The sequence below is a fragment of the Heloderma suspectum genome, chromosome 3, assembly GCF_057233095.1.
Source record: "Heloderma suspectum isolate Gila_16-S chromosome 3, 16-S_ref, whole genome shotgun sequence".
Lineage (NCBI taxonomy): Eukaryota > Metazoa > Chordata > Lepidosauria > Squamata > Helodermatidae > Heloderma > Heloderma suspectum.
Genome location: NC_139460.1, coordinates 178,727,875 through 178,753,837, shown reverse-complemented (window position 1 = coordinate 178,753,837; position 25,963 = coordinate 178,727,875). Strand labels below are relative to the sequence as shown.

The 25,963-nt window shown below is 43.9% G+C and overlaps 1 protein-coding gene across 1 annotated transcript in view; it reads right to left on the bottom strand.

The window, feature by feature from the left end:
• CFAP99 (cilia and flagella associated protein 99) overlaps positions 1-25,963 on the bottom strand; it is a 123,823-nt gene that overhangs the window by 20,559 nt on the left and 77,301 nt on the right. The window contains exon 13 of the mRNA XM_084845050.1: positions 9,724-9,875. Within this exon, the coding sequence (XP_084701176.1) occupies positions 9,724-9,875 (152 nt within the window). The remainder of the gene's footprint in view (positions 1-9,723; positions 9,876-25,963) is intronic.

Below are 25,963 nucleotides of genomic sequence, written 5' to 3'. Positions count from 1 at the left end.
CCTCGCACCATTGAAATTTGTGATGACAACACCCCCACCCACCCATTGATTTGGTATTGAAAATTGCTGGGAAACTGCTACAGAACACTACAATATCTGTAGGATTGCTCACCCCTGATTTATACACTTGCTGGTGTAAAAATTGACTTCATTAGAAGTTATATTTGAGATTAAAGATGGAGCTGAGAGCCATCTCTGGGTGAAAAAAATGCTAAGTTATGGCATTCGATACCAACTGCTTCAAGGCAATTAGGCCTTGGATTCCTACAGCTGACTTGCTCCAATTGGTTCCCAATGTCCTGGTTTACTCTTTCATTTTTTGACTATTATATTGACAGCATTCAGATGATCAGTATCTTGGCTTAATAAGCAAAGATATGAAAAAGTCTCTCCATGCACATGCAGCCGTTTCAATTCCTCCCTTCATACAAGTCAAAAAGAAACCAAGTTATTTCATTAATCATAGTGTCCTATTTCATCAGAACTGGGAAATGATGGTTACCAACTCCAAAAAAGGCCAGGATATTAAAGCAGGGTTTGACGTTGTTAATATCCTGGTTTGTACCAAGCCTGGTAGCCACAGCTTCCCAACGTAGCTGAAGCAGGAAACTCTGATTAACAAAAGACTTCCTGGTTTGTTTGTGTCTTGTGCAAAACAAGGACTGAAGTGGACTGCATGCACATCCAAAATCTTCATATGTTGGCTTATTAAGCTGAAGTATGGATTAACTGACCTGGGCCATTCTGTCCTACTACCCAGGAAGCTGTCTAGTTTCTGCCTTGTTATGTTGCTCTAGTTTCTTATGTTAATGACATACAACTATTGTTCGTACTTTTGGGGTCCCACATTCTGATCTGCTCTTGCCTGCTCCTGAATCATCATGCTTTGAGGTTTCTGACTTGTAACTATTGTTCTGAGCAGACGACGACATTTTACATGCACATGTGTGTAATGAAGCCCCATTTATAAAATGAAAATCAGTCTTGAGAGGCTGCAATTTTGAGTGGAGTGATCCCATGATTGGAGGAAATGAAAGAAGGGTTGTAGAGCTGTTTGGTAATGAACAAAACAATGTTGGAGAACAGTCACCTATACTGGAGAGGGTTAGCAACACCATATTTAGATTTTCCTTCAAGATACTCAGCAGCCTGTGAACAGGAGTGGGAAAAGATAGGAGTCAGCCATGGCTACGATGTGAAGAGAAAAATAGGCATTGTTGAAGGAGAAGCTGCACAGTATGCGTGTAAAATTCCTTCCTCCACCAACTGATGTTCCACTCAAAACGCCCTCCATTCTGCTCCTTCCCCTTCAGGGTTCCAGATATATGTTTATCTTCCTAAATAAGCATCTGGAACCCTGAGCAGAAAGGTCGCGAGGAATAAGAACATAAGGACATAACAAGAGCGAGGCTGTCCATCTAGTCCAGCATTCTGTTCACCAAGTGGCCAACCAGCTGTCGACCAGGAACCCACAAACAGGACACCAGCACAACAGCACCCTCTCACCCAAGTTCCCCAGCAACTGGTGTACATAGGCTCACTGCCTCTGGTACTGGAGACAGCATATAGCCATCAGGACTAGTAGCCAATTAATTTTCAGCAGAAAGATCACTGCTGGCAAATGATTTAAACACCCTCTTCTCCCTTCTGTTGCTCCTCCTCTCAGAATCACAGGCTCCTGACAACGCTTTTCATTAAACACACACAGATTCCTAATGTCATTTGTGCTATGTTAAATTACTTTAGCCCAAATACCAGACACCAACGGCTGCTCACATAGAACAAAGTGAATATTTAAAAAGGGATTTTTGAAGCTTAACCTCTTCAACCTTCCCTGATCCCCCCTGGACCCCTTTTTAACAACTAGCATTACATTGGCCTTTCTCTAGTCCTCTAGTACAGAAGCTGTTCTTAGGGTAAGGGACATGATACATATTTTCTTAGATCAGCAATTTAACATTTGAGCTCTTTAAGAAATCTAGGAAGGATACTATCAGGGCCTGGTGATTTGTTTGTTTTCTACATAAAATATAGATATTTCCTACACATTACTGTACAAGAGGGATGGACTCCACTTGAACCAAAATGGAACCAGACTGCTGGCACTAAAATAAAAAGGGTGGCAGAGCAGCTTTTAAACTAAACCCTGGTGGAAAGCTGACAGGAGCTGGGAAGGATCCGGTTCATGTTAAATCATCCTTAGGGGATGAAAATGTTCCAAGAATCCATCCACTAGCTCTTTCAGCTCATCTGGATCTGGATCTACAGTGCTTAGATATTCCCTGACCATCTATCTTGCTGTTAATCTGAAGCTGCACTCATACCTTTTCAGCTGTTTGTTACATATGCCAGATGGGACACAGATCCTCCTTTGGGAGAAGACTGAGCCAAAATAAGAGTTGAACATTTCCTCTTTTTCTTTGTCACATGTCAGTATTTTGCCATCTTTGCTGCACAGCTGGTCTACCATTGCATTTAAAAGAAGGACAAAAGTATCTGAAGATGCCCTTTTTGTTGTTCTTAGCATTCCTTGCCAACCTCAGCTCATTCTGAGCTTTAGACTTCCTAACACCATTTCTGCAATTCTGGGCTATCTGCCTGCTATCTGCCTCAGTGACCTGTCCCTCCTTCTACCTCCTATATGTGTCCTTTTTAATTTTCATATCATCGCTAAGCTTTTTGTGTAGCCACATTGGCTTCTTCTGTTGTCTTCCATTTTTTCCTCTCATGGTATTGTTTCTGATTGTACCTTTAGTATCTCCTTTTTTCTCCCATCCCTCTTGAACTCTTCTTCCTTTTAGGTTTTCCTGCTTTAGAATCCTACTTGTCATCGCTCTGAATTTATTAAAATCAGCTTTCCTGGAGGCCAAGGTACACATTTACATTCAGCTTTAGTTTTCCTTAAAATCAAAAACTACATGATCACTTTCCTCCCAGAGTTCCTGCTACTTTCACCACATCAACAAACTTCCCTATTGGTCAGAATCAAGTCAAGGATGGTTGATCCCCTCGTTCCTTCCTCCACCCTCTGAAGGAGAAGGTTGTCAGCAAGCCAAGTCAGGAATTTCCTGGAGAGACCATGCTTGGCAGAGTTTGTCTCCCAACAGATATCACAGCAACGGACGTCCCCTATTACTATTAATATATGCTTTCTCGTAATATCTGCAATTTGCTTTTTGGAAAGTATCATCCATGCCTTCTCCTTAGTTGGGTGGTCAGTAGTAGACTCCAACCACAGTATTGTTTTTATTCCTTCCTCCATTATTTTAACTCGGATGCTTTCAACGGGGCCACCATGTTCATTGTCTTCAATTTCTGTACAGCTATGTACATATAATGCAACTCCTCCCACTTTCAATGGCTTCTGTTCTTTTTGAACAAGTTATATCCTTCCATTGCTATGTTCCATTCATGGGAGTCAGCCCACCAAGTCTCAGTTATACCTATTAAGTCATATTTACCTTCTTGAATCAAGAGTTCAAACTCATCCTATTTATTTCCCATACTCTGTATATTAGTATAAAGACATTGAAAGCTGTTAACTTAATGCTCCAATGACCTCCCTGCATTTTTATCAAGAGGTTTAACAGACCCCACTACAGTTGCTTTCCCAGTTCCTGCTACAGTGCATGAGCCCTTATCTGTAGTCTTTACCTCTCGGCTTTTGTCCCCATCTCCAACAATATTCAGTTTAAAGCCCTTCTGATCAAACTCGTCATTTTTTGGACAAGCACATTCTTCCCAAACTTTGTGAGGTGCAGCCCATCTCCTGCCAGCAGCCCTTCATTCAAAAAGCATAAACCATGGTCCTGAAAATGAATCTCTCCCAGTGACACCATCTTTGTAGTCAGTTGTTCACCTGCAGAATTCTTCTTTCCCTTCCTAGTCCTCTTCCATGGACTGGAAGGCTGGATGAGAAGACCACTTGAGCCCCAAAGGTTTTTAGCTTCCTTCCTAAAGCTTCATAGCCCGACACAATGTGATCATAGCTGTACTTGGCAATATCGTTCATTCCAACATGGATAAGCAGGAGGGGATAACTATCAGTGGACCTGATGAGTTTTGGCAGCTGTTCCATCACATCTCCAATCCATACTCCTGAGAGACAACATACTTCTCAAGCCAATCCCCTTCTATTCCTCGCAGTAGGGAGTCATCAGCCATTACCACCCTTCTTCTTGCTGGAGGGATGGTTTTCATCCCATTTGTTCCATAGGGCTCCAGCATCTTGTTTCCTGTCCTACCAGGTCTGCTGTAGATCTTCCCCTGAAGGTGCAGAGCCACTCTCTTCTGCAAGAGCCTCAAAGCAGTTTCTTCATTCCAGTGGTGCAGTGCTTTCTGAATCTCTTCTTCCTAATTGTCACTGTCATCCATGCAGGTTGCTCCTCCTTTTGTTCATCCTGCTCCTTTGTGAGTGGCCCCCTGCAGTTGTCCCTGCAGCATCTCCTGTGTTCTGTCCAATGCGTCACCCTCTCTTATGCATTGGTGTGTGGCCACTCGCTATTCCAGACCTCTTACTTTTTCTTCTAGTAATGCAACCAGCTTGCACTTGCTGCAAGTGTATGCCATCTTATCTTCAGATAGGAAAACAAACACACAACATATTTTGTAAGTCAGCACTGCTGAATCACATGTGTCCATTTTATCTTCCATGTGGGTCCTTCCCTCTTCGCTATCAATGCTTCTTCTTATTCCCTTAGCTGCTCAGTTGGTGGGCCCTTCTAAGCACACACTATTTACCTTATGGAGAAATGTTGTTAGGGACCTCTTCCTTGGCCTCCCCTGCCAAACTCTCCTGCCAAACTCCTGTTAGCTCTCCCTGCTTGGTCATTCAGTGAGCTTGCTCCCTGGGAGCTTGCTATATTATATACCTTCTGGACATATTGATGCAGCTTCTGCTGGCTCAGCAGGAAGCAGTCCTCCAATCACAGCCAATGAGCAATCAAGCAGCTATTTCAGAACATACCCCCTTTCAACCCACACAGCTGAGAACATGGTCAATCAGAGCACACGGACTCTCAGGTTCACTCTTCTCCTTGTGTCTACACTTCTAGAACGTCTTCTCTTCCTCCTGCGGAGCTTCGTATAAAACTTCTTGCGTCTTCCATCCATACACCTCCATTGCCAAATTCCTGTTAGCTCTCCCTGTTTGCTCACTCAGTGGCCATGCCAGAGAGGAGAGGGGTCAGGGTACAAACCAAAGGCTTACGCAAGCTCATTGTTAAGCATTGTTAATTTGGTACTGAAAGGGTTTAATCATATTATTGACTGGATCCTGAAGAAGTTGCAAACTGCTAAATTCATCCTGAAATGATCCAATAGCCTAATAAAGAAAGAGTCTGGAGGAGATCTATGTGGAGACCTGGAAAAAGGCCCCAGACTCACAATTAAAGAAGACATCGGACTAATGTTCTAGACCTCAGACTCTGGTGCAAGAAGATTCTGTACTTTTGATTCCTGATGTTTCATGTTATGGTCTTACAACATTTCTGAACTAAAGGCTGTGAAAAGAGCTTGCATTGGAAAAGTACAGTGCAAGTTATTATACTTCCATTTTACTTTCTGCAAGATCTGAAAAAGAACAATAAAAGTTGTTTGGCTGAATACCTTGTAGCTGTTGATAAGCAAAACAATGGAGAAGAACAGAGGTTTGATGTATGCTCAGACACTAACTAGGGAAAAGAACTGTGCCTCGTAGCCTGCAGTTGGCACCTACACTGACAAGACAACCGAGGGGGTGTCTCCACGACAATGGAGGGAGACTGAAGAAGCCAATCGTGGCTTACCCAGATTTTTCAAGGTGCCAGCTTTGCTCTGCGCAGGGCTGCAAAGAGAGTATATCACACCAGTAAAAGTCGCTTCACAGAACGTACTTTCAGGTGGGGGCGGGGTTGGAGTGTATGTCATCTGACTGGCAGGGGCTGTTCAACAAGACAGACTCCTCCCCCTCCAGGCTCCTCCCCTTTCTCCTTTGAGAACAAGAGAGGCTCCCCCACATTCAGGGGACAAGCCTCATTGACCACAATGGGAGTTACTTCTGAGTAGACACTAATTGGTTTTGGAAAGCACAGGGGGGAAGCACAGGGGGGAAAGGAACAATCTCCTCCCCCGCACCGCCTTACTTCCTTAAACAAACAATCCTTTCCGGAATGCAGTGTTCTAGCTGCCCTGCTGCGATCAACTGAAGCTTCAACATTAAGTTATTTCGATTCATGGGAATCTCAGTGTGCATTTCGGGAAAAAGCCTCATTGACCACAGTAGGAGTTACTTCTGATATGTTGTGCTAGGAAATAGGGAGGGGAAACAAAGGATGGGAAACCAGCCGCCTTTCTAACCTGGTGCTGCACAGGATCGGATGATCGGTGGTGGAAGGAGTTAATTTCGAATGGCAATAAACCAAACAATGGACACTCACAGCTTCAAGAAAGTGCTTTACAACCTTTAGGGAATTAGTGCTTTAAAATGTGCTATTTTGATTGGGGGGATCTCTGTAAATTCTGATGTGCACATTCAGGGGACAAGCCTCATTGACCACAATGGGAGTTATTGCTGAGTAGTCACTAATTGGTTTGTGCTGGGAAACACAAGGACAGGAAACACCCCTTCACTGGGGTCACAGTGAAAGGCACTCCCCTGGGCAGGGCTAGCATACTCCAGGTCAATGCGGGGGTTGGGGCACACAACAACCAGGGAGAACTCGACTTGGGGAAAAGAATCGGACTTTAAGCAGTCTCAGGAAATTCAGTTTTTCCCTGATACGCTCAAGGGTGGCCGCTGGATGGCCACAACATCATATATCCCTAACGACCTCCAAATGCAACCAGCTCGAAGTAAATTGCTCATGGAGACACCCCCTTAGAATGTTCTTTCCTGATGCCTTCTGGTTTGGGGAAAATCACAGCAACAGCAGGAACGATTGCTGGGCTGACTGTGGAATGACCTTAAGCTTAAAGTAGATGTACCAGAGGAAAACATGCCAACCCGATAATGCGTAAGATACTGTACCCGTTAGGTAAGATATCCAGATGAAGGAACTTTGAGAAACATGCAGACATCCTTGAAACAAAGTGGGCGTAAAATATGGGATAACTTGTCTCTGGTCCTATCCATAGTAAGCCCCCAACTCTGATCAGAACAAGAGTATAAAAGTCCCTGCACTGAGGCTGACAGAGGCTTGACAAGCACCTTTCCTGTCTTGTCTCGTCCTTGCTCTCAATTTTGCCTTCATGTCTTCACTTCTATCTTTCCTGGACTGCTATGGATCTCCTTAGCACTTAGCTTATTTTCTCACATTAGAACTTAGAACAGAATATTTCCTGGACATGGGACTTAGTTTGATTTCTGGGGATGGGACCTGGAATAACTTTCACACTTCAAACTCTGCCTGCCATGGAGAAGCCTTCGATCTCAAAGGCTTTTGAGTATTCAGCACCCTGCCAGATTGCTGCCAGCAGGGCAGGAGGAGTGACTGAGGCAAGTTTTGCCTCTCCATCCTCCTTTAATTTTTCCTCAAAACAGGACTCTGAGCCCTTCTAGAGGTCATGCTGTTGGGGGCAGGGCTGGAGAAGCCACACGATACTGGATCCCATCCCCACCCACTGGAACAGCCGTTTTTGACCTCTATGAAGTAATCCAAGGTCGTTCTTCCAACCTCAGGAAACAGCCACTGCGGTTCTTTCCATGGTGATGGCAAGAGGGTGGGTGACAGGCTCGGAACACAGAGTCTGCCTCCTGAAGGTATAACAGTGACTAAGGTTTCGGGAGGGGGACTCTGACATATCCTTTGGTCTCCGGTATGCTCTCCCAAGGATCATAGAATTGCTCTTTAAGTCCCTTTAAGATTTAGGTTTAAGAATTAAGCTTGGAGTTTAATATTTAAGGGTTGGGTTTAGGATTGAATTAACACTTTTAGTGCCTTGAACTCTTTAAATTAAAGTTTTAAATTTTGGTCAAGGAACTTCATTTTCTCACTTTAGCTTCTAACCTTAACTATTTAGGTTCTAGACTTAACACTTCACATGCCTAGAGAAACACAGTAATACTTCAGCTTAGCTTTTTCACATTTAAGTAGTGTGCAGGAGCAAGTTAAGGGGAAATTAGATCATTCAGCATTTTTTAGTTTACCTTTTGAAGTAGAAGTAAAATACAGGAGGGTGTTACCATTCAAACAGCAATGCTAGCTGCCTGATTAACTATTTATAAATTCATAGTGCTGGCTTTGTCAACCACATTCCTTTTAGTTAATCTCATATTTATATTACACCTGCTTGCACTACTGATAATGCAATCACAGAAAAGCTTATGAATTATGCTCAAGTAACCACCATGCTATCAGATTTGGTAAATTTCTTAAATAGAACATTTAATGCATTTCAATAAAATTCTGAGTCTGTAATGATGTCTATTTAGATTTGGCTTGATTGCTCATCGGGGTGTCTCAAATGCAATTGGTCTAAGTTCTGACATTAAACAGGACCAAAGTAGCAAGCATTATATCTGAAGCAAATGAAAATACTGTTTTATATACGTTCTTCTGTATAGGGACTTTTGAGCCTTGTGGAATCCATCATGTCTATTTCTTCCAAGTTTCTGGTAAATTTCATCTTCAGTTTCAACTGCTTGATATTGTGGATAGTATCCACCTATGTCCCAGAGCTATCACTAATGATGTTGCGCTAGCATCAACCAACATTTGCACAACGTAATTAGTGTTTGCTAGGGCAACAGGGAAAAGTGGCAATTTTCCACTGAAATTCAGCGGCAAATCACAACTTTTTCCCATTGGACTAGCAAATGCTAGTTATGTTGCACAACTGTGGGCTTACGCGAATGCAACAACATTAGCGGTAGTACTGGGACACAGTCAGATACTAGCCTGTATTTGTAAAGCTTCCAATTCACAAATTCTCCAATCATCTGCATTTGAAGAACTGCTGGATACTGAATTCAGCATGTAGGTTATGGTGATTGGATTAACATGCAGCCTCCTACTCCTTTACATGTCTGACTACCTTCAGCAGTATTGTAATGCGGCAGAAGGATCCATCACTTTGGGGTTGTCTTTTTAAAAATGGAGCTATCAACCTTTTAAAAATGGAAACAAGAGTCCATTTCACCTCTTGACAGTTCGTGCTCATACCCTGGATTTCTTCTCATTTCTACTCATTTTGAAAGCCATTAATGATTTGGAATACCTCAATTATGTTCACCTTATATTTAGTTACCTCTTTTCTAAACTGAAGAAAAGTTTAGAAAAGTTAAAACTTTTAACTTTTTAACCTGCAGGGACAGGTTCACTATAATATTATGGACTTATGGGGCGAATGCAGAAATAATTCATAAAGTAATGACACTACATCAGAATAACTTGTTCATAAATTATTGTGTGAACTGGATCTCACAGGAATTCTAAATTTAGGTTACAAGATTGTCTTTGAACAAAATGCATGGATAAGAGCAGTGTGAGAGGGTAGACATCAATTTAGATTTCATCGCTCATTAAAATTCAAGGGTCATATGATGTAGTAGCTAGCATGTTGGGTTTGGATGTGGGATGCTCAGTTTACCCTCAGTTCACTGTCACTATTTCTCATCTTAACCTATCTCACACAGGAATTATAAAATTAAATACGGCACTGAAATATATGTAGGAGGACAAGGATACATATCTAACAAACAGATACATACAGTTCTTTTTGTAATCTTTTTCTTTATGAGCTCACCTGTGTTAAGTCAACAAACTTGTTCTTTAGGAATGGCAGATACTCAATAGCTCTTATTTGTTGAATCAATTCATATCTTTTTTTGAATTTCTCTTCTTCTTCTTTCAAAGCTTGAAGTAGGATTTCCTGGCTTTCTTCGGACACTTCCTGAACTGCAGAAGAAAGGAAGGAAGGAAGGATGTAAAGTTTGCAAGATATAAGTATAGTGAGATAGTAGGTAAACTGAGCTGGTAGTGAATTCTGCCAAAAGTGGGAATGGAGTTTTTAACATAATTCAGACATACATAACAAAATCTGTCTTGCTTTTCTGGTGTTTAGGAGTCAATGCTTGGTAGAATCAGTGTAGACCCAGACCCACAGGTTTATAATCCCATCTGCCCTGTAGATTCATCTACAGTGCTCATAAAACCACATGATACTTTAATGTTCCAGGAGCATTTAGATATTCCACAGGTGTGTGGGCTGGGGGTACAATCCACTCTGTGTGGAAGTTTGCACAGGCCACTGAGCTTACCTAGTAGCATTGGAAACTTATGGAAACCTTGGCTATGGGAACTTTGGAAACCAATGAGCCATCCCGCCCAATTTTGGTGCTTTCCCTACGATTTTTACACAGAAAATAGCTGGATAATTCATGGAATTTTGGTCCTCAAATGTGTGTGTGTATGTGTGTGTGTGTGCGTGTATGAGACAGAGACAGAGAGACTGATTTATCAGTGGAATTTCTCTTCAGGTTTTCCACCATCCCTCATCATGAACATTTGAACAGGTTTTTACAATATCCTCACACTGGACATACAGTAATTCCATATTTCTGTTCTCTGGAGGTTCTGGAATGGAGCAGAATTTTATGTTCAGGAACCAGGCAAGGCTGGCAGGAAATTACCACAAGGGGAGGGATTTCCTTTCCAAACCCAGACTGGCCCTTCTTGGCTATCAGAAAGCAGGCCTGCATATCTCCAAGCACAGATGCCATTAAAAAGGAGACCTTTTATTTCAGGTTTCCCTCTTCCCTCAGAGCACTGTTCACCTATCTGGCAAAAAAGAACATATCAACATCTGATAAAGGAGCTGTGGCAGATCTGTTTCCTCCCAACACCAGACTGGGAGTAGACAGAGGCCAAAGGGAAAACACTTCCTCCAGGGAAAGTGGCCCTGCTGAGGTGCAGCCAGTTTTTTTACTAGGCAGCCACAGGCAGCCCTTCCTTCTCCGTACTGACACTGGAGAAATGCAGGCAGATGCACTGCCTAGATCTCCCTTTCCTACCAACAGCATAGTGAGTAACACAGGTCCCAAGGGGGGGAGGCTTCCCTCTGAAAGCAATCTGTTTGGGGAGGGAACACGATCTAACTTTCTCAAATGGCTAAAGGGATTATAATTAAAGAAATCTGGCAACTTTCATGGACGTGGGTGTGTTAAGGGGAAGGGTCTGTAGCTCAGCCTTCTCTTCCTAAACCTGAAAGCAAGTAGTACAAGGAATGAAAGCACAAGACTCTTCAATGACAGCCACTCCAATAGAAGAGATGAGAGCAACTATGTGTTGTGCTCTCAGAGCCCTACCCTAGTCTTGGGGTGCAAAAGATTTAGATTCTCAAAGCTGACCAACCCTACACTGATGGGATGAGATGGTGAGGCACAGCCACCAACTGCAAAGAAATCCAAAAGGTCATAGCACCAGCATAGCCTATTTCTCTCACCTAGACTCCGCTCAGTCACTTCTGACCAGTCAGGCTTTCTATCTGAATCAGACCAGGCCTCCCCACTTGAGAAGTGAGAGCTCTCGTGAAAGGAGACTGAAGACACTAGAGTGTTCTCCAGACATTTCCCCAAGGTTCTAGAATTACAGGAGGACCCTAAAAGTAGACAAATGTTCCTAAGAGTGCCAGCTAAAAAGTGCCAAAGTGGGATTTCCCGTACAGGACACAAGACCATCCACTACCCCCTCCTTGAAACCTTTGATAAATCAAATTAGGCATGGCTTTTTCCCTCCTTATGACTTTACCAATGGTCTCAGGGAGGGCCACATCTTCTTGCGGCAAAATTTTAAGTGCTAAATCAGGAGGCCATGGACTAGCTGAAGGTTCCATTAGCTCTACCGCCTCCTTATGGAGAGTCTGAGTTTCCCATGTTGCCAATGCAGGCGAGCTTTTGTTGAAATTTCCGTTTTGACTAGAATGTACTGGTTGTGAAAAAATGTAGTGCAAAGCTCCAGCCAATTTATGCTGTGACGTGATTTCTGACTGGACCAGATCCTTGAATGACCTGTTCCTGGCAGTGGAGCCTCCAGTCGGAGACACTGGCATCAATAGCAGCCACTGCAGCAGCCAGGAATGTAGACAGGCCCAGATGAGGATCTCCAGGTGAGGACATCATCAGACCTAGAGTGTGAGCTCATGTCATTAAGTTTGCTGCCATCCATTTGGCTGAGGGCCTTTGTTGTTGTTGTTCAGTCGTGTCCAACTCTTCATGACCCCATGGACCATAGCACGCCAGGCCTTCCTGTCCTGCGCTCTATCCCGCAGCGTGCTCAAGTCCATATTCATTGCATCAGTGATGCTATCTAGCCATCTCATCCTCTGCCATCCCCTTCTCCTTTTGCCTTCAGTCTTTCCCAGCATTTCCAGAGAGTTTTCTCTTCACATTAGGTGGCCAAAATATTTGAGCTTCAGCTTCAGTATCTGTCCTTCTAATGAGCAGTCAGGGCTGATTTCCTTTAGGATGGACTGATCTGACCTCCTTGCAGTCCAGGGGACTCGTAAGAGTCTTCTCCAGCACCACAGTTCGAAAGCATCAATTCTTCGGCGCTCAGCCTTCCTTATAGTCCAGCTGTCACAGCCATACATTACTACTGGGAAAACCATAGCTTTGATTAGACGGACCTTTGTCGGCAAGGTGATGTCTCTGCTTCTTACTATGCTGTCTAGGTTTGTCATCGCTTTCCTCCAAAGGAGCAAGCGTATTTTAATTTCATGGCTACAGTCACTGTCTGCGGTGATCTTGGAGCCCAAGAAAATAACATCTGTCACTGCTTCCATTTCTTCCCCTTCTATATGCCAGGAAGTGATGGGGCCAGATGCCATGATCTTCGTTTTCTTAATGTTGAGTTTCAAACCAGCTTTTGCACTCTCCTCTTTCACCCTCAACAAGAGGCTCTTTAGATCCTCTTTGCTTTCTGCATTAGGGTGGTATCGTCTGCATATCGGAGGTTGTTGATAATTCTCCCAGAAATCTTCATTCCGACCTGTGATTCATCCAACCCGGCATTTCTCATGATGTACTCTGCATATAAGTTAAATAAGCAGGGCGACAATATGCAGCCTTGTCGTACTCCTTTCCCAATTTTGAACCAATTGGTTGTTCCATGTCTGGTTCTTACTGTTGCTTCGTGACCCTCGTACAGGTTTCTCAGGAGACAGCTAAGGTGGTCTGGTACCCCCATCTCTTTCAGACTTTGCCACAGTTTGTTGTGATCCACACAATCAAAGGCTTTAATGTAGTCAATGAAGCAGAAATAGACGTTTTTCTGGAATTCTCTTGCTTTCTCCATGATCCAGCGAAAGTTGGCGATTTGATCTCTAGTTCCTCTGCCTCTTCAAATCCCAGCTTGTACTTCCGGTAGTTCTCGGTTCGCATACTGCTGAAGCCTAGCTTGTAGGATTTTGAGCATAACCTTGCTGGCATGTGAAATGAGAGCAATTGTATGGTAGTTTGAACACTCTTTGGCGTTGCCCTTCTTTGGAATTGGAATGTTAACTGACCTTTTCCAGTCTTGTGGCCACTGTTGAGTGTTCCAAATTGGTTGGCATATTGAGTGCAGCACTTTAACAGCATCATCTTTTAGGACTTTAAATAGCTCAGCTGGAATACTGTCATCTCCGCTAGCTTTGTTGTTAGTCATGCTTCCTAAGGCCCACTTGACTTCACTCTCTAGGATGTCCAGCTCAAGTTCCGTGACCGCACTATCATGGCTATCAGGGACATTATAGTTCTTCTGTGTATTCTTGCCACCTCTTCTTAATCTCATCTGCTTCTGTTAGGTCCCTGCCTTCTTTGTCCTTTATCATGCCCGTCTTGGCACAAAACGTTCCCTTGAGATCTCCAATTTTCTTGAAGAGATCTCTAGTCTTTCCCATTCTGTTGTTTTCCTCGATTTCTTTGCATTGTTCATTTAAGAAGGCCTTCTTGTCTCTCTGGAACTCTGCATTCAGTTGGATATATCTTCCCCTTTCTCCCTTGCTTTTCGCTTCCCTTCTTTCCTCAGCTACTTGTAAAGCCTCATCAGACAGCCACTTTGCTTTCTTGCATTTCTTTTTCTTTGGGACGGATTTCGTTGCTGCCTCCTGAACAATGTTACGGACCTCCGTCCATAGTTCCTCAGGCACTCTATCAGGTCTAATCCCTTAAATCTATTTCTCACCTCCACTGTATATTCATAAGGGATATGACTGAGGTCATACCTGAATGTTTTAGTGGTTTTCCCTACGTTCTTCAATTTAAGCCGAAATTTTGCAAGAAGTAGCTCATGATCTGAGCCACAGTCAGCTCCAGGTCTTGTTTTTACTGACTGTATAGAGCTTCTCCATCTTTGGCTGCAAAGGACATAATCAATCTGAGTTCGATATTGACCATCTGGTGATGTCCATGTGTAGAGTCGTCTCTTGTGCTGTTGGAAAAGAGTGTTTGCTATGATCAGCGTGTTCTCTTGGCAAAACTCTATTAGCCTTTGTCCTGCTTCATTTTGTACACCAAGGCCATGCTTGCCTGTTATCCCGGTGATTTCTTGACTTCCTACTTTAGCATTCCAATCCCCTATGATGAAGAGGACATCTTTTTTTGGTGTTAGTTCTAGAACGTGTTGTAGGTCTTCATAGAACCGATCAACCTCAGCTTCTTCGGCCTCAGTGGTTGGGGCATAGACTTGAATTACTGTGATGTTGAATGGTTTGCCTTGGATTCGTACTGAGATCATTCTATCGTTTTTGAGATTGTACCCCAGTACTGCTTTTCCCTCCCTTTTGTTGACTATGAGTGCTATTCCATTTCTTCTAAGGGATTCTTGCCCACAGTAGTAGATATGATGGTCACCTGAATTAAATTCGCCCATGCTTGTCCATTTTAGTTTGCTGATTCCCAAGATGTCGATGTTCAATCTTGCCATCTCATGTTTGACCACCTCCAGCTTACCTTGATTCATTGATCTTACATTCCAGGTTCCTAAACAATATTGTTCTTTACAGCATCGGATTTTCTTTTCACCGCCAGACACATCCACAGCTGAGTGTCCTTTCGGCTTTGGCCCAGCTGCTTCACTCTTTCTGGCGCTACTTGGAAATTCCCTCTGCTCTTCCCCAGTAGTATATTGGACACCTTACGACCTGAGGGCCTCATCTTCCGGCGTCATACCTTTTAGCCTTGTCATACATTCCATGGGGTTTTCTTGGCAAGAATACTGGAGTAGGTTGCCATTTCCTTCTCCAGTGGACCACATTTTGTCAGAACTCTCTGCCATGACCTGTCCATCTTGGGTGGCCCTGCATGGCATAGCTTATGACTTCACTGAGTTACGCAAGCCCCTTCGCCACAACAAGGCAGTGATCCACGAGGGCCTTAGCCCACTGAAATAAGAGAGATAGATATGACCCTTGATTGTACCTATGGATACTCCAATGCTGGTGCGTCATTCAACAATTAAAGCAGAGAAAAAAAGAAGTGTTAAGGGCAGTGCTCTTACAGAGCAATCATCTAGACTGACTGCTCTTACTAGGCAGGGCCAATCTGGGGAACAGGATGGCTCCTCCCCCTGGAGGAGAGGCAAAAAGTTAGACGTGGACACTGCCTACTTGCTCCAGGAGGAGGCACTATCCCATGGTGTGGAATGCCCTTTATGAAGCTCAGAATTATGTTTCTCTAGGCAAGACAAGGCTCTCTGGAGATCCAACTTTGGTTTGACTACAGAGGACAAGCTGAGAAATGGATACTCTGAAAGTGGAGGTGGGCTGCCTCTAAAGCCATTAATTTGGAAAAGACTGGAAGTTGAGGCAAGTCCAAAGGGTAGAGCCTGGTACTGGTCACAAACATGCTGATAAGAGAACCTGAGGTACTCCCTGTAAAGAGGGGCAATGGGCACATGTAAGTATGCCTCCCTATAGTCTATCAATGCTAGAAACTCTCCAAAGTGTAGGGCACCCTTGAGGGTATTTACCACATCCAAAATTTGTGATATGTAATGAAGCAGTTAATGTACTTCAAACTTAGGATCACTCTCCACAATCCTCCCTTCTTCTGAACCATGAAGAAAATGGAGTAAACTCAAGATAATCTCTCCTTGAGGGGACTGGATCTATCATCACTATCTCAATGAAATGTTGAATGGCCTGGGCAACAATTTTCCCCTTCTCCTGGACTTCGGTGGTAGGGGAAGGCAGGAGCCTGTCCCTGGGACTGCAATGGGAGGGGGGCAGGACCGAGTCTTGGCTTTGAAGTAGGAATGGGTCCGGACTGGCTTGAAATTTTGATTGTCTCTGGAATAAAAGGGGCTCCTATTGTGTTGAAATAAAAGAAAGGAGCATCTAGGTTGTCTTCTCTTCTGCTTTCTTGTTAGAAGTACACATGGCTTTATATTTCTCCCTGATTTCTACTAAAATATCTTTAAGCACCTCTTTCCCAAAGAGGCAAACACCCTTAAAAATACTGTGGTCACGTTAGCCGTGGAGGGTGTATCAACATTCCAATTGTTAATCTGGATTGATCAGCTGGCCACTGTGACTGCTGGAATGGCCCTGACTGCAAAGGTGACTATATCTAGTGTGCCATCAGATATGAAGGAATACAGCTTATATAGCTTGTGGAGCCCCCTTTGTAGGGATTTGTGATCTAAATCTTTGTTGTAGAGTATCCTCAATCCAGAGAAACATGCAGAAGACTGAAGATATACTCAATGCCTAGAGGGCCAATGCTGCTGCTCAAGGGCCTTTTTTAGGGCTGTTTCAGAGCACCTCAACCTTGAATTGGACATCCTAGTCTTTGGGCATAATTGCTCCTATTCGGAAAGCTACCACAGGGCATTTATTAGGGGAGCCTTTAGGTCTTTTATGGACTTTTGAGAAAAAGTATAAAGTCTACGAGCAATGTTGTGGTCTTTGGGGCTCTGTTGGGGTGCAGCCATTCTGCCTTAATTGCCCTGTCAAAGCAAGATGGAAGTGATACCTCCCTGTTAGGTGTCTTGGTCTCAGGGAAGATAGAGGCTCCCAGTTCTGCTGCCTATGTTGGCTATGTGGATTGCTGAGCCTTTTCCTGAGGAACTGATTGAACAAGACAGCTTGCTTACCTGTTATTGTAGTTCTTCAACTGGTCATTTGTGCATTCACAAATATGGGCGTTGTGCCTGTGCGGAGCCCCATTCAGAAACTTCTATAGCTGAGGAATTTTTAGTGGGAACTCTCCCCATATGTACATGTCCCTAGCGGGTTCCTGCCTATTCCTTCAGTTCCTTGAGACCGCCCATTGCAGCTTTGGAACTGAACAGAGCTGTGGTACCAACATCGATACTGACACCAAAGCAAGGATGGTGGGTAGGTTGTGTGAATGCGCAGACGACTTTAGCATTCCAGCCTATTCCCAGTGAGAATAACTCTTCAATAAGGCCTTTCCCACACCAGGCAACACCTTCCCCACACACAGTAACATTGTCACCAGGATCTTTAGGCTTTCACTCTGTCCTCGAGCTATGAGGACACACTTGCTTTATTCTATAACGTGCATAATTCCCTTTATTGCTTTACCCTTATGTATCCAAGAGCAGAAGGCGTAGGATTTTATAAAACAATCTTTATTAATTATAACATTAAGATGTTCAACAGTAAATCAGTAACTTTTAAAGCTTTTATCTACATATATCGTCTCATACACATAAATCCTAGTCACTCTCTCTCCAGACTCTCTTCAACTCTTCACTGACCCAACCCAAATGCCATCTCTGTTCTGAACCCTATCTCTATCTTAAACCATTTCTTTTGCAAACTCTGATTCACGCAAGCACAGCAACCAGCTTATATATCACACACACTTCACCCCCCTTCACTCACTCAGCTAATCATCTCCCATATGTTAATACAACATTCCTCCTGTCACTCATCCCACTCTCACTCTAGATATACTGACCACAAAACACATAGAGTTATAATATGAATACGCATCTATACCTACAATTCATAATATATGTACATGTAACGTCACAATGACCACTCAAAAAACTACAGTTACAGGTAAGCAACCCCTCTTTCGTCTTCATGGTCTCTGTGCATCACAGATATGGGCGAGCAGCAAGCTGACTTACCCATGGCAGGTTGGTGTCCTACTCCAAGACAGCGGACAGAACTGCATGGCCAAAAGAGCAGTCTGCTCTAGCTCACACATCAAGTCTGTTATGGCTAAGGTTGATGGTTTTGATCAGGTGGCCATTCTGCAGAGCTCAGGAGGGGAGACTTCTTTCCCAAATGCCCCTGAAGTAGCCATAGCACGAGTTGAATGAGCTGGGATTGGACCAGAAAGGTCAGGGACAGCAAGTTCATGATAATTTAATAGCGTGGATCACTCAGGGAAACAGCCTCTGTGATGACACTGGTAGTCCTTGCCGCCTGCCACCATAGCACACAAATAAGCGAGGGGACTGACGAAAGGGCTCAGGCCTTGATTTATAGAAAGCCAATGCCCGTTGAATATCCAGGGTATAAAGAGTAGATTCAAGCAGAGTAGAAAGTGCCTGCAAGAAAGCTGGAGTATGATATCCTGATTCAAGTGGAATTCAGACACCACCTTGGACAGGAACACAATGTCTGGGTGGAGCACCACCTTATCATGATGGGAAGTCATATAAGAAAGGTCCACACACAATGCACACAATTCGCTGGACTGGTGAGCTGATAGAAAACTGCTTTTCTGGTAGCTATTACAAGACAGGAGAAGGAAATCTGTCGTTGCAAGACATTCGAATGGCTTAGCAGTCAAGGCCTGCAGAACAACCAACAAGCTCCAAGTCAGTACCAGGAGCTGAATTAGAGGAGCAAGATTCCATACACGCCAAAGAAAATGCTTAGTGAGTGAGAGCAAAAAAACCAGAGAAACCATTCACTGGTGTGTGAAAGGCAGAGAAGGCCAACAGACATACTCTCAGGAAAGAAAGTTTCAAACCCTTGTCATAGAGACAACAGCAAAATTTGGTGCCAATGGCGGGACAGATGTTATTGCCCATGGAACTGATGTTGGTATCGATTGATACGTTGGTGGTGCTGTGGTATGTATCGGCCATGGAAGCAGGACTGGAGGAGCCAGGGGCAATCCCTGGTCTGGCAGAGGCCAAGAAACCATAGCCAATGGTGCATGTCAGTACTGATCAGGGAAGATAGGTCTTGGCTAGCGAGGATGATTGCGGTAACATTAATCCAGTGTCTGCCCTTGCTCCCAAAGTGCAGCTCATCCCAATAGTAGTTGGGTTGAGCAGTAGGTGCCAACTCAAACACCTATCCAGTCTGAAAGCTGCAACCAGGATCTGCATCTGGGACACTCGAGTAACCTAGAGGAGTGATCTCTCTGATGCGAGGAACAGTAGCCTGAGAACATGGAATCCAGAGATCCTCTCCAACAGAGAGATTGATGATCTTGGCAACAGAGAGATCACCCCAGTTATCAGTCGGCTTCTGAGTCAGTGCTGGAGCCAGCAATGTCTCTCTAATCTCGCCTTCTCATGTAGATGTCATCAGTACAGGCTCCTGAACAGGGTTGGTCACTAGAGCCTATTCTGTAAGTTGAGCTCAAAGTGGTATTGGTGAATCAAGAGTTGGTGGAGGGGCTGGTATGGTCAACTGTAGGAATGATACCAAGATGGGCAATTGCAGCATCGGGTCTGAAGCCAATCTGACCACCACCTTTTTCAAATTCTTTTTCTTCAGCTCTGAAAAGGATTATTGCACTCTGGCCTTTTTTGATAGCTTCTTTGCTACCATAAACTTCAACGACTGCCCAGCTGTGGGTTGGTCTGTACAGCCTGAATTCAGGGTTCGACCATGGGGAGGAAGCAGTCTCTGAAACTTCCAAAGGCTGAGGTGAGTGGGAAAGCTTGTCTGATGCCCCAAGGGGGGGGAGGCTTTGACATCTGTGCCATAAGGGGCTTGTCCACCAACAGCTCCACCACTTCAAGTGCTTTCCTGCACAAAACAACCGGCAGCCTGCCACAATTATTACATCTTGCTTGTTTTGTAAAGGCCTGACAATGAATGCAGGCCTCCACTTTGTGCACTTCTCTCAGGCAGAAAAGACATAAGGAGTGCCTGTCAGTAGGAGGCATTTAGTGACATAACTGACACACTTCCAAAATGGGGTCCTCATGGCCATATGCCTGTAGGTGATTGCGGAGATAAAAAAACACAAAAGAAAGACAAAGTTGAAGAAAAAGAACACCTCAGCAGTTGTACTGCAAACAACCAATGAGGTAAGTTCTCTACGCAATGGTGGTCGAAAGCGAGGGTATAAGCAGCAACTTGCTAGGGGCATGCACACTGGGAAAGTGGGGGAGGGTTCCCACCAAAATTCCTCAGCTGTAGAAGTTTCCCAAATGGGGCTCCTTGCAGGCAATGAGCCTATATGTGTGATGCACAGAGAACATGAAGAAGAACCTAAAGGTGCCATGGCCTTTAATAGCAAAGGAAGAAAATATTCATTGTTGTTGTTCAGTCGTTCAGTCGTGTCCGACTCTTCGTGACCCCATGGACCATAGCACGCCAGGCCTTCCTGTCCTGCGTTCTCTCCCGGAGCGTGCTCAAGTTCATATTCATTGCATCCGTGATGCTATCTAGCCATCTCATCCTCTGCCGTCCCCTTCTCCTTTTGCCTTCAGTCTTTCCCAGCATCAGGGTCTTTTCCAGGGAGTTTTCTCTTCGCATTAGGTGGCCAAAATATTGGAGCTTCAGCTTCATTATCTGTCCTTCCAATGAGCAGTCAGGGTTGATTTCCTTTAGGATGGATGTTGCTAGATACCTCAAGTTGGATACGATCTAACCATTGTCCCTCCTCCTTATCCGATAATTCCTGTAGAATAGATAGAAAGTTAATGGAGTCAACAGTGTTGTTGTGCGACTTCCCAGCCAATAAGCTGAATCAACAGCTGAATCCTTAGAAGAATTAGGAGGAACTGTGTTTCTTGGTGGAAGACTTGAGCCTAAGCACCTTTTCTCCTTTTTGTTCCTGTGTGCAAGGGATGGAAAAACAGGAACCTGAAGACTGTGCCCAAGCCGATCTCATTTAGAATGGCACCAACAGAAACTGCTGCTGGATTTGAAGCTGGGCCTATGGGTGAGGCTGGGCCTGAATCTGCGGTGGTGGTTGAAATTGGGCTTCCTGCTGTTGCAGATGTTTGTCAGTATGTTTGCTGACTACCAACTGCCTTAGTCTTTGAATAAATTGCTCCAGTAGCAAGGAGGATTTGATAGTGAAGGGGGTTGACTGAAAAGCTGTAGCTGAAGCCAGTTGCCAACTGCCTGCTGCGGCAAGATATGAGCAACAATAGGGCAAGAGTAAACTGTTGGCATTGCTTTGCTCAGGCAGTAGGAGCAGACCTTGCTTAGTGGATCTGAATATCCTCTGCTGGTCAACTTCGGCACCAAAATGGCACATCTTTTTGGAGGGCAAAAAGGGAGGATGACAAGTGCCATGTTGCCCCCCACCACACTGGGATTCCACTCCTCCAATTTTTCCTTATGTTCCTAACTGATCAGAAGACATGCCGTCAATGTTGGACCATGCAGAACTCCTTGGATGGTCAAGCTCCAGAGCTGACTCTTCACTGCTAGAAGAGCAGCTGCTCAATGTCCCACCTGGCAGCTCAGCACAGTTGGGGATGAGATTACTGTGAGAATGATTGTGGGCAGCTTTACTCAGCATCCAAGAGCCCTTCGTAGCAGCAGTCGGGCTGGCAGTGATACGCAAAGTGAGTGCAGCATGCCTGCTGGAAACAGCAGTGGCTTGCAGTGAACGTTGCTTGCTTTTCACTACACTGATCTGAGTAAGCATTTCTACCTTCTGTTTTGAAGGTGTTGAAGGACTTCTCTGAGTACTTGTCTGATGAAGCCATCTGGAATAGATGGAGAAGGAAGGCAGAGGCAGAAAAAGGAAGTAGAGTTTGTACGTGGTCATTTTTTTTTAATGGGGGCCGAAAGTAAGTAAAAATTAGTATCAGAGAATACAAATGAGTAGATATAAATCTGAGAGACTACAAAGGCTCAATGCAGAGAACAAGAGGAGAGTTCTGTTCTGGGTGAAAAGCAGGAAAGAACTAGGTGTAGAGCTGCAGGACAATCAGCCTCAGGCTAAGTTCTCTAGTCACATCCTCCCTGCCTTTCCTCCATGGTGGAGGGAGTTAACCCATTCTTGGATTCTTCCTCACATCAAACTAAAAACAGAGAGGAGGTCTTCTTCTCATGGCCATGGAAGTGAACACATGCTTTGGATACACCCAAGTTAGATTACTGTAATGTGTCGTACGTGGGGCTGCCCCTGAAGATGATTTGGAAACTGCAACAGGTACAGAATGTGGCAGCTGGCTGCTTGCTGGTTTCCAGGCCCAATTCAAGGCCTTTAATGCCCTAAAATGGTCTTAAAATGGGACATTATCTGAAGGACCGCCTGCACCTATATGAGCCTATCCAAGCATTAAGATCAGCATCAGAGGCTCTACTCTCTGGACCACCAGCAAGAGCAATTTGGCTGGCAGGTACTAGAGATAGGGCTTTCTCAGTGGTCATGCCACACCTGTGGAACTCTCTCCCCAGGGAGGTATGCATGACCTCATTGCTGCTGGTTCTTAAAAAACCCCTGAAGATACATTTATTCCTTTCTGCATCTGTTGCTTAAAAAATCATTTGCTGCTGCTGCTGCGTTGTTGAGTGTGTGTGTGTGTGTGTTTAATTGTAATTGCATTTTCATGTTTTATAATACTGAAAGCTGTCTTGTGAGGGCAATTGGTTATTGGGCAGATTAGAAATGTAACAAATGAATAAATAAAATAAAAGCACCTTGAAAGGTGGGTTAAAAATCTTATAAATGAATAAGTAAATAAATAACCAATGAGTGGCCACTAGGCCTACTGTACCAGTACAATGTCTGCTGCAGGTCATTCAAAAGATGCAAGTGGAGATTGTATTACTTGTGCCACATTGGGGCAGGCAATAACATCAGGACATGTCGACCTGTCCTGATCAGCAACTCCCAATACAGTTGGATCTGCTCTCTCAAGAGCCAGTAGTTCACCCTCTGACTCACAACATGGAGACTGAGCAAACACAATTCCTAAACATGGCCATAACACCTAAGGAACGGTGACCATTCTGTCCCTCAGAAAGCACTCCTCGAATAAGGTCTATAATGATACCAGGCAAACATTCTCTTACAGGTGTGAAGTGAAATGCCTTGATCCATTACAGATTTAAGTCCCTCCTCTGCTGGAGTTCCTCCCGGATGGGCTGAAAAAAGAGCTTAGCACCAGCACACTGAAAAGAAGCAACAGTCATATCTAGCATCCTGGGCCACAGAAAACAGGGCTGACTCTATTGGCACCCCCAAGTAGTAAGGTTTCTAAAAGACAAATTATTTCTCAACCCTTGCATGATCCATAGATTTCCCAAATGGGATATTTACTCAGTGTTCACAGCCCTCTCTAAGCCTCCCTTCACACCAATGGTCACATGTCCTCTGAGGGAACTATCACTCAAAATAGACTTCCTGGTAGAGAACACCTCAGTGAGTAGAGTGTCTGAGTTCAATGCCCTGTCAGTTAACAAGGAATTGTGTGACTTCCAAAAGGACAAGGTAGCGATGAAACCAGATCCTACCGTTTTGTTTAAAGTAAATTCCCTTTAGAACTCAGAGAAATGGTACTTCTGTCTTTCTACCAAAATCCTGCCACCTGAAAGAGCTACACATCAGACAGGAAGTGGGCCCTCATACGTTAGACATTAAGTGGGACCTCTGTTTCTACATTTCTAAGACCAAGGAATCTTTGGGAGGTCCAGAGCTCATTTTCACCATCCCAGACCCCTTGTGGGCCACCTTCCTGGGGCCACCACCGGCACCCCATGGAATTATATGGGGCACTGGTGGCAAAAAGAAATGCTGAGTTGATACCAGTTTTTGGTGGCAAAGCACTAAGAAATGGTACAATGGTCAGATTTAGCATGAAAATAAGCTAATTTTGGCCACTGTAGTATTCTGTAGTGGTTATCTGCTTTCTTTCTTTCTTTCTTTCTTTCTTTGCCAGTGTGAATTGTGCTGGTGTAGTGGTGGGGGTATTGTCCAGCCCTGAATTAGAGTATCAAATTCAGCCATCACTAAGTGACTGAGGACTTTATTATTTCCCTACAAACCAAAATACCTGTATATACCTTTATAAGACAGAAAAGCATCACTATGTCTTCCTCTGCAGATTCTTTCCCTACAAAGTGAAAGTATCCCCCAGTGGAAGTCAAAATCCATCCCTTAAGGCAGGGTCCTCACCTGCAGGCATCCCCAATGGTGCCCGCGAAAGAGTACCCAACGTAGCACCCTGGATACCCCCCCACAATTTTTTAAAAATTTCTTTTTTAAAAAATGTCCCCTTTTTTTAAAATATACATACATGGATTTCTATGAAATGCATACAACTTTCTAGCAATTATACGTAGGCTTCAACAAAAGTGGATCAAATCTCCAAATAAGTATCCATGTGAAGGTGGCATCTATATGCCACCAGTTTCAAATATGGAAAGTGGTGTAAGGTCCCCAATCCATTGCATTATAGGAGGTGAATGTTTTTCCTTCCAATGTTGGAATATCAGTCTTTTAGCTATCAAGGGGGCGCAGAGAATCCACTTATGCTGACCATTTGTTAATTTCCATAAAGCAGGTAATTTAAAAGAGAGTATACATCTGTGAATATTAAAGACTGTTACACTACAAAACGTATCTGTGTAATGACCTCCCTCCAAAAAGAAGCAACTACTGAACAGTGCCATGTTTAAAAGAAGTTTTAGCTGTATTGCACTGCCAGCAATTAGTCGAATTAGACAATCCCTTATGAAAGCGACATTGCAGTGTTTAATAGACACAAAACAAGTTTTTGCTGAATAAGGTGCTACCCAAGATCCATAGACATGACAAGTAGACATCAAAGTGACGATCCACTAATTATGCATTTTGTGGTGGTGCCAACAGCAGTTTCTCAAATTCCCAAATGTGTCCGTGGGTCAAAAAGGTTGGGGACGCTGTCGCCTTAAGGGAAGCCGTCACCTTTGTGGCTTATAGGTCACGTCCTTCCATCACGTTAGCATGTTAGCCACATGGAAGTATGTATACACTTTATTAAGATCACATCAATATGTATTCCTCTGCAGATGTGACCTTCCGGCAACACATTCTACAAAGGGTGGTGCAGGCTTGACAGTACATCTTTCCTGCCCTTGGGGATGGAAAAATAAAATTATCCCCTATTAGATGGGGAAGATTTTCGTACTTGTTTGTTCACATAAGCATAGGGGAAATAGGGGGAAAGGAACTGCTTTCAGAGTCCAGTTTTGGTTAGGAAAGAAGTCCTCCCCTTTGTGAAGAGAGGGACGAATCTGTCAGTTCTGCTTTCTCCTGCATTCAAATTGTTTAAATTTCAAGTTCTTTCTATCCTGAATATGAAAAATATGCAAATTTCGGAAATTCCTACCAAATTGAACCAAAACAAAATTCTCACCCATCTGCACTGACCTAATTCAATAGGTTTCCAACATGAAGAGGCCTACAACGTACCTGCCTACCATATAGCTGTTAAACATGAGGAGCCTGTCAAAACAGTGGTGGCAAGCCTAATTTAGTACCACATATATGGTCAAATAGACAGGAATTCAAAACACAAACCTTTAAGAGCTAAGCACTCCAAGTCCTAGGCCTGGAAGGACACATCTGTCAGTTCTGGTTTATCCGCATAGGAATTGTTTAAATCACAAGTTCTTTCCTTCCCGTTTGTGAAGAAATTAGCAAATTTTGGTAAGATCCCATTAAAAATTAACTGAACAAAATTCTTACCCAGCCCTACCCTTATGGCATGATTTCCTGCTGATCCTCCCTGGTTACCAGGAGGTCCTTTCCACATGTAAAGGACTGCTCCACCCCAGAACTGAAATTTATAATAAATCTAGATTTCCTTTTATATTTCTCTCTCTATTTCTC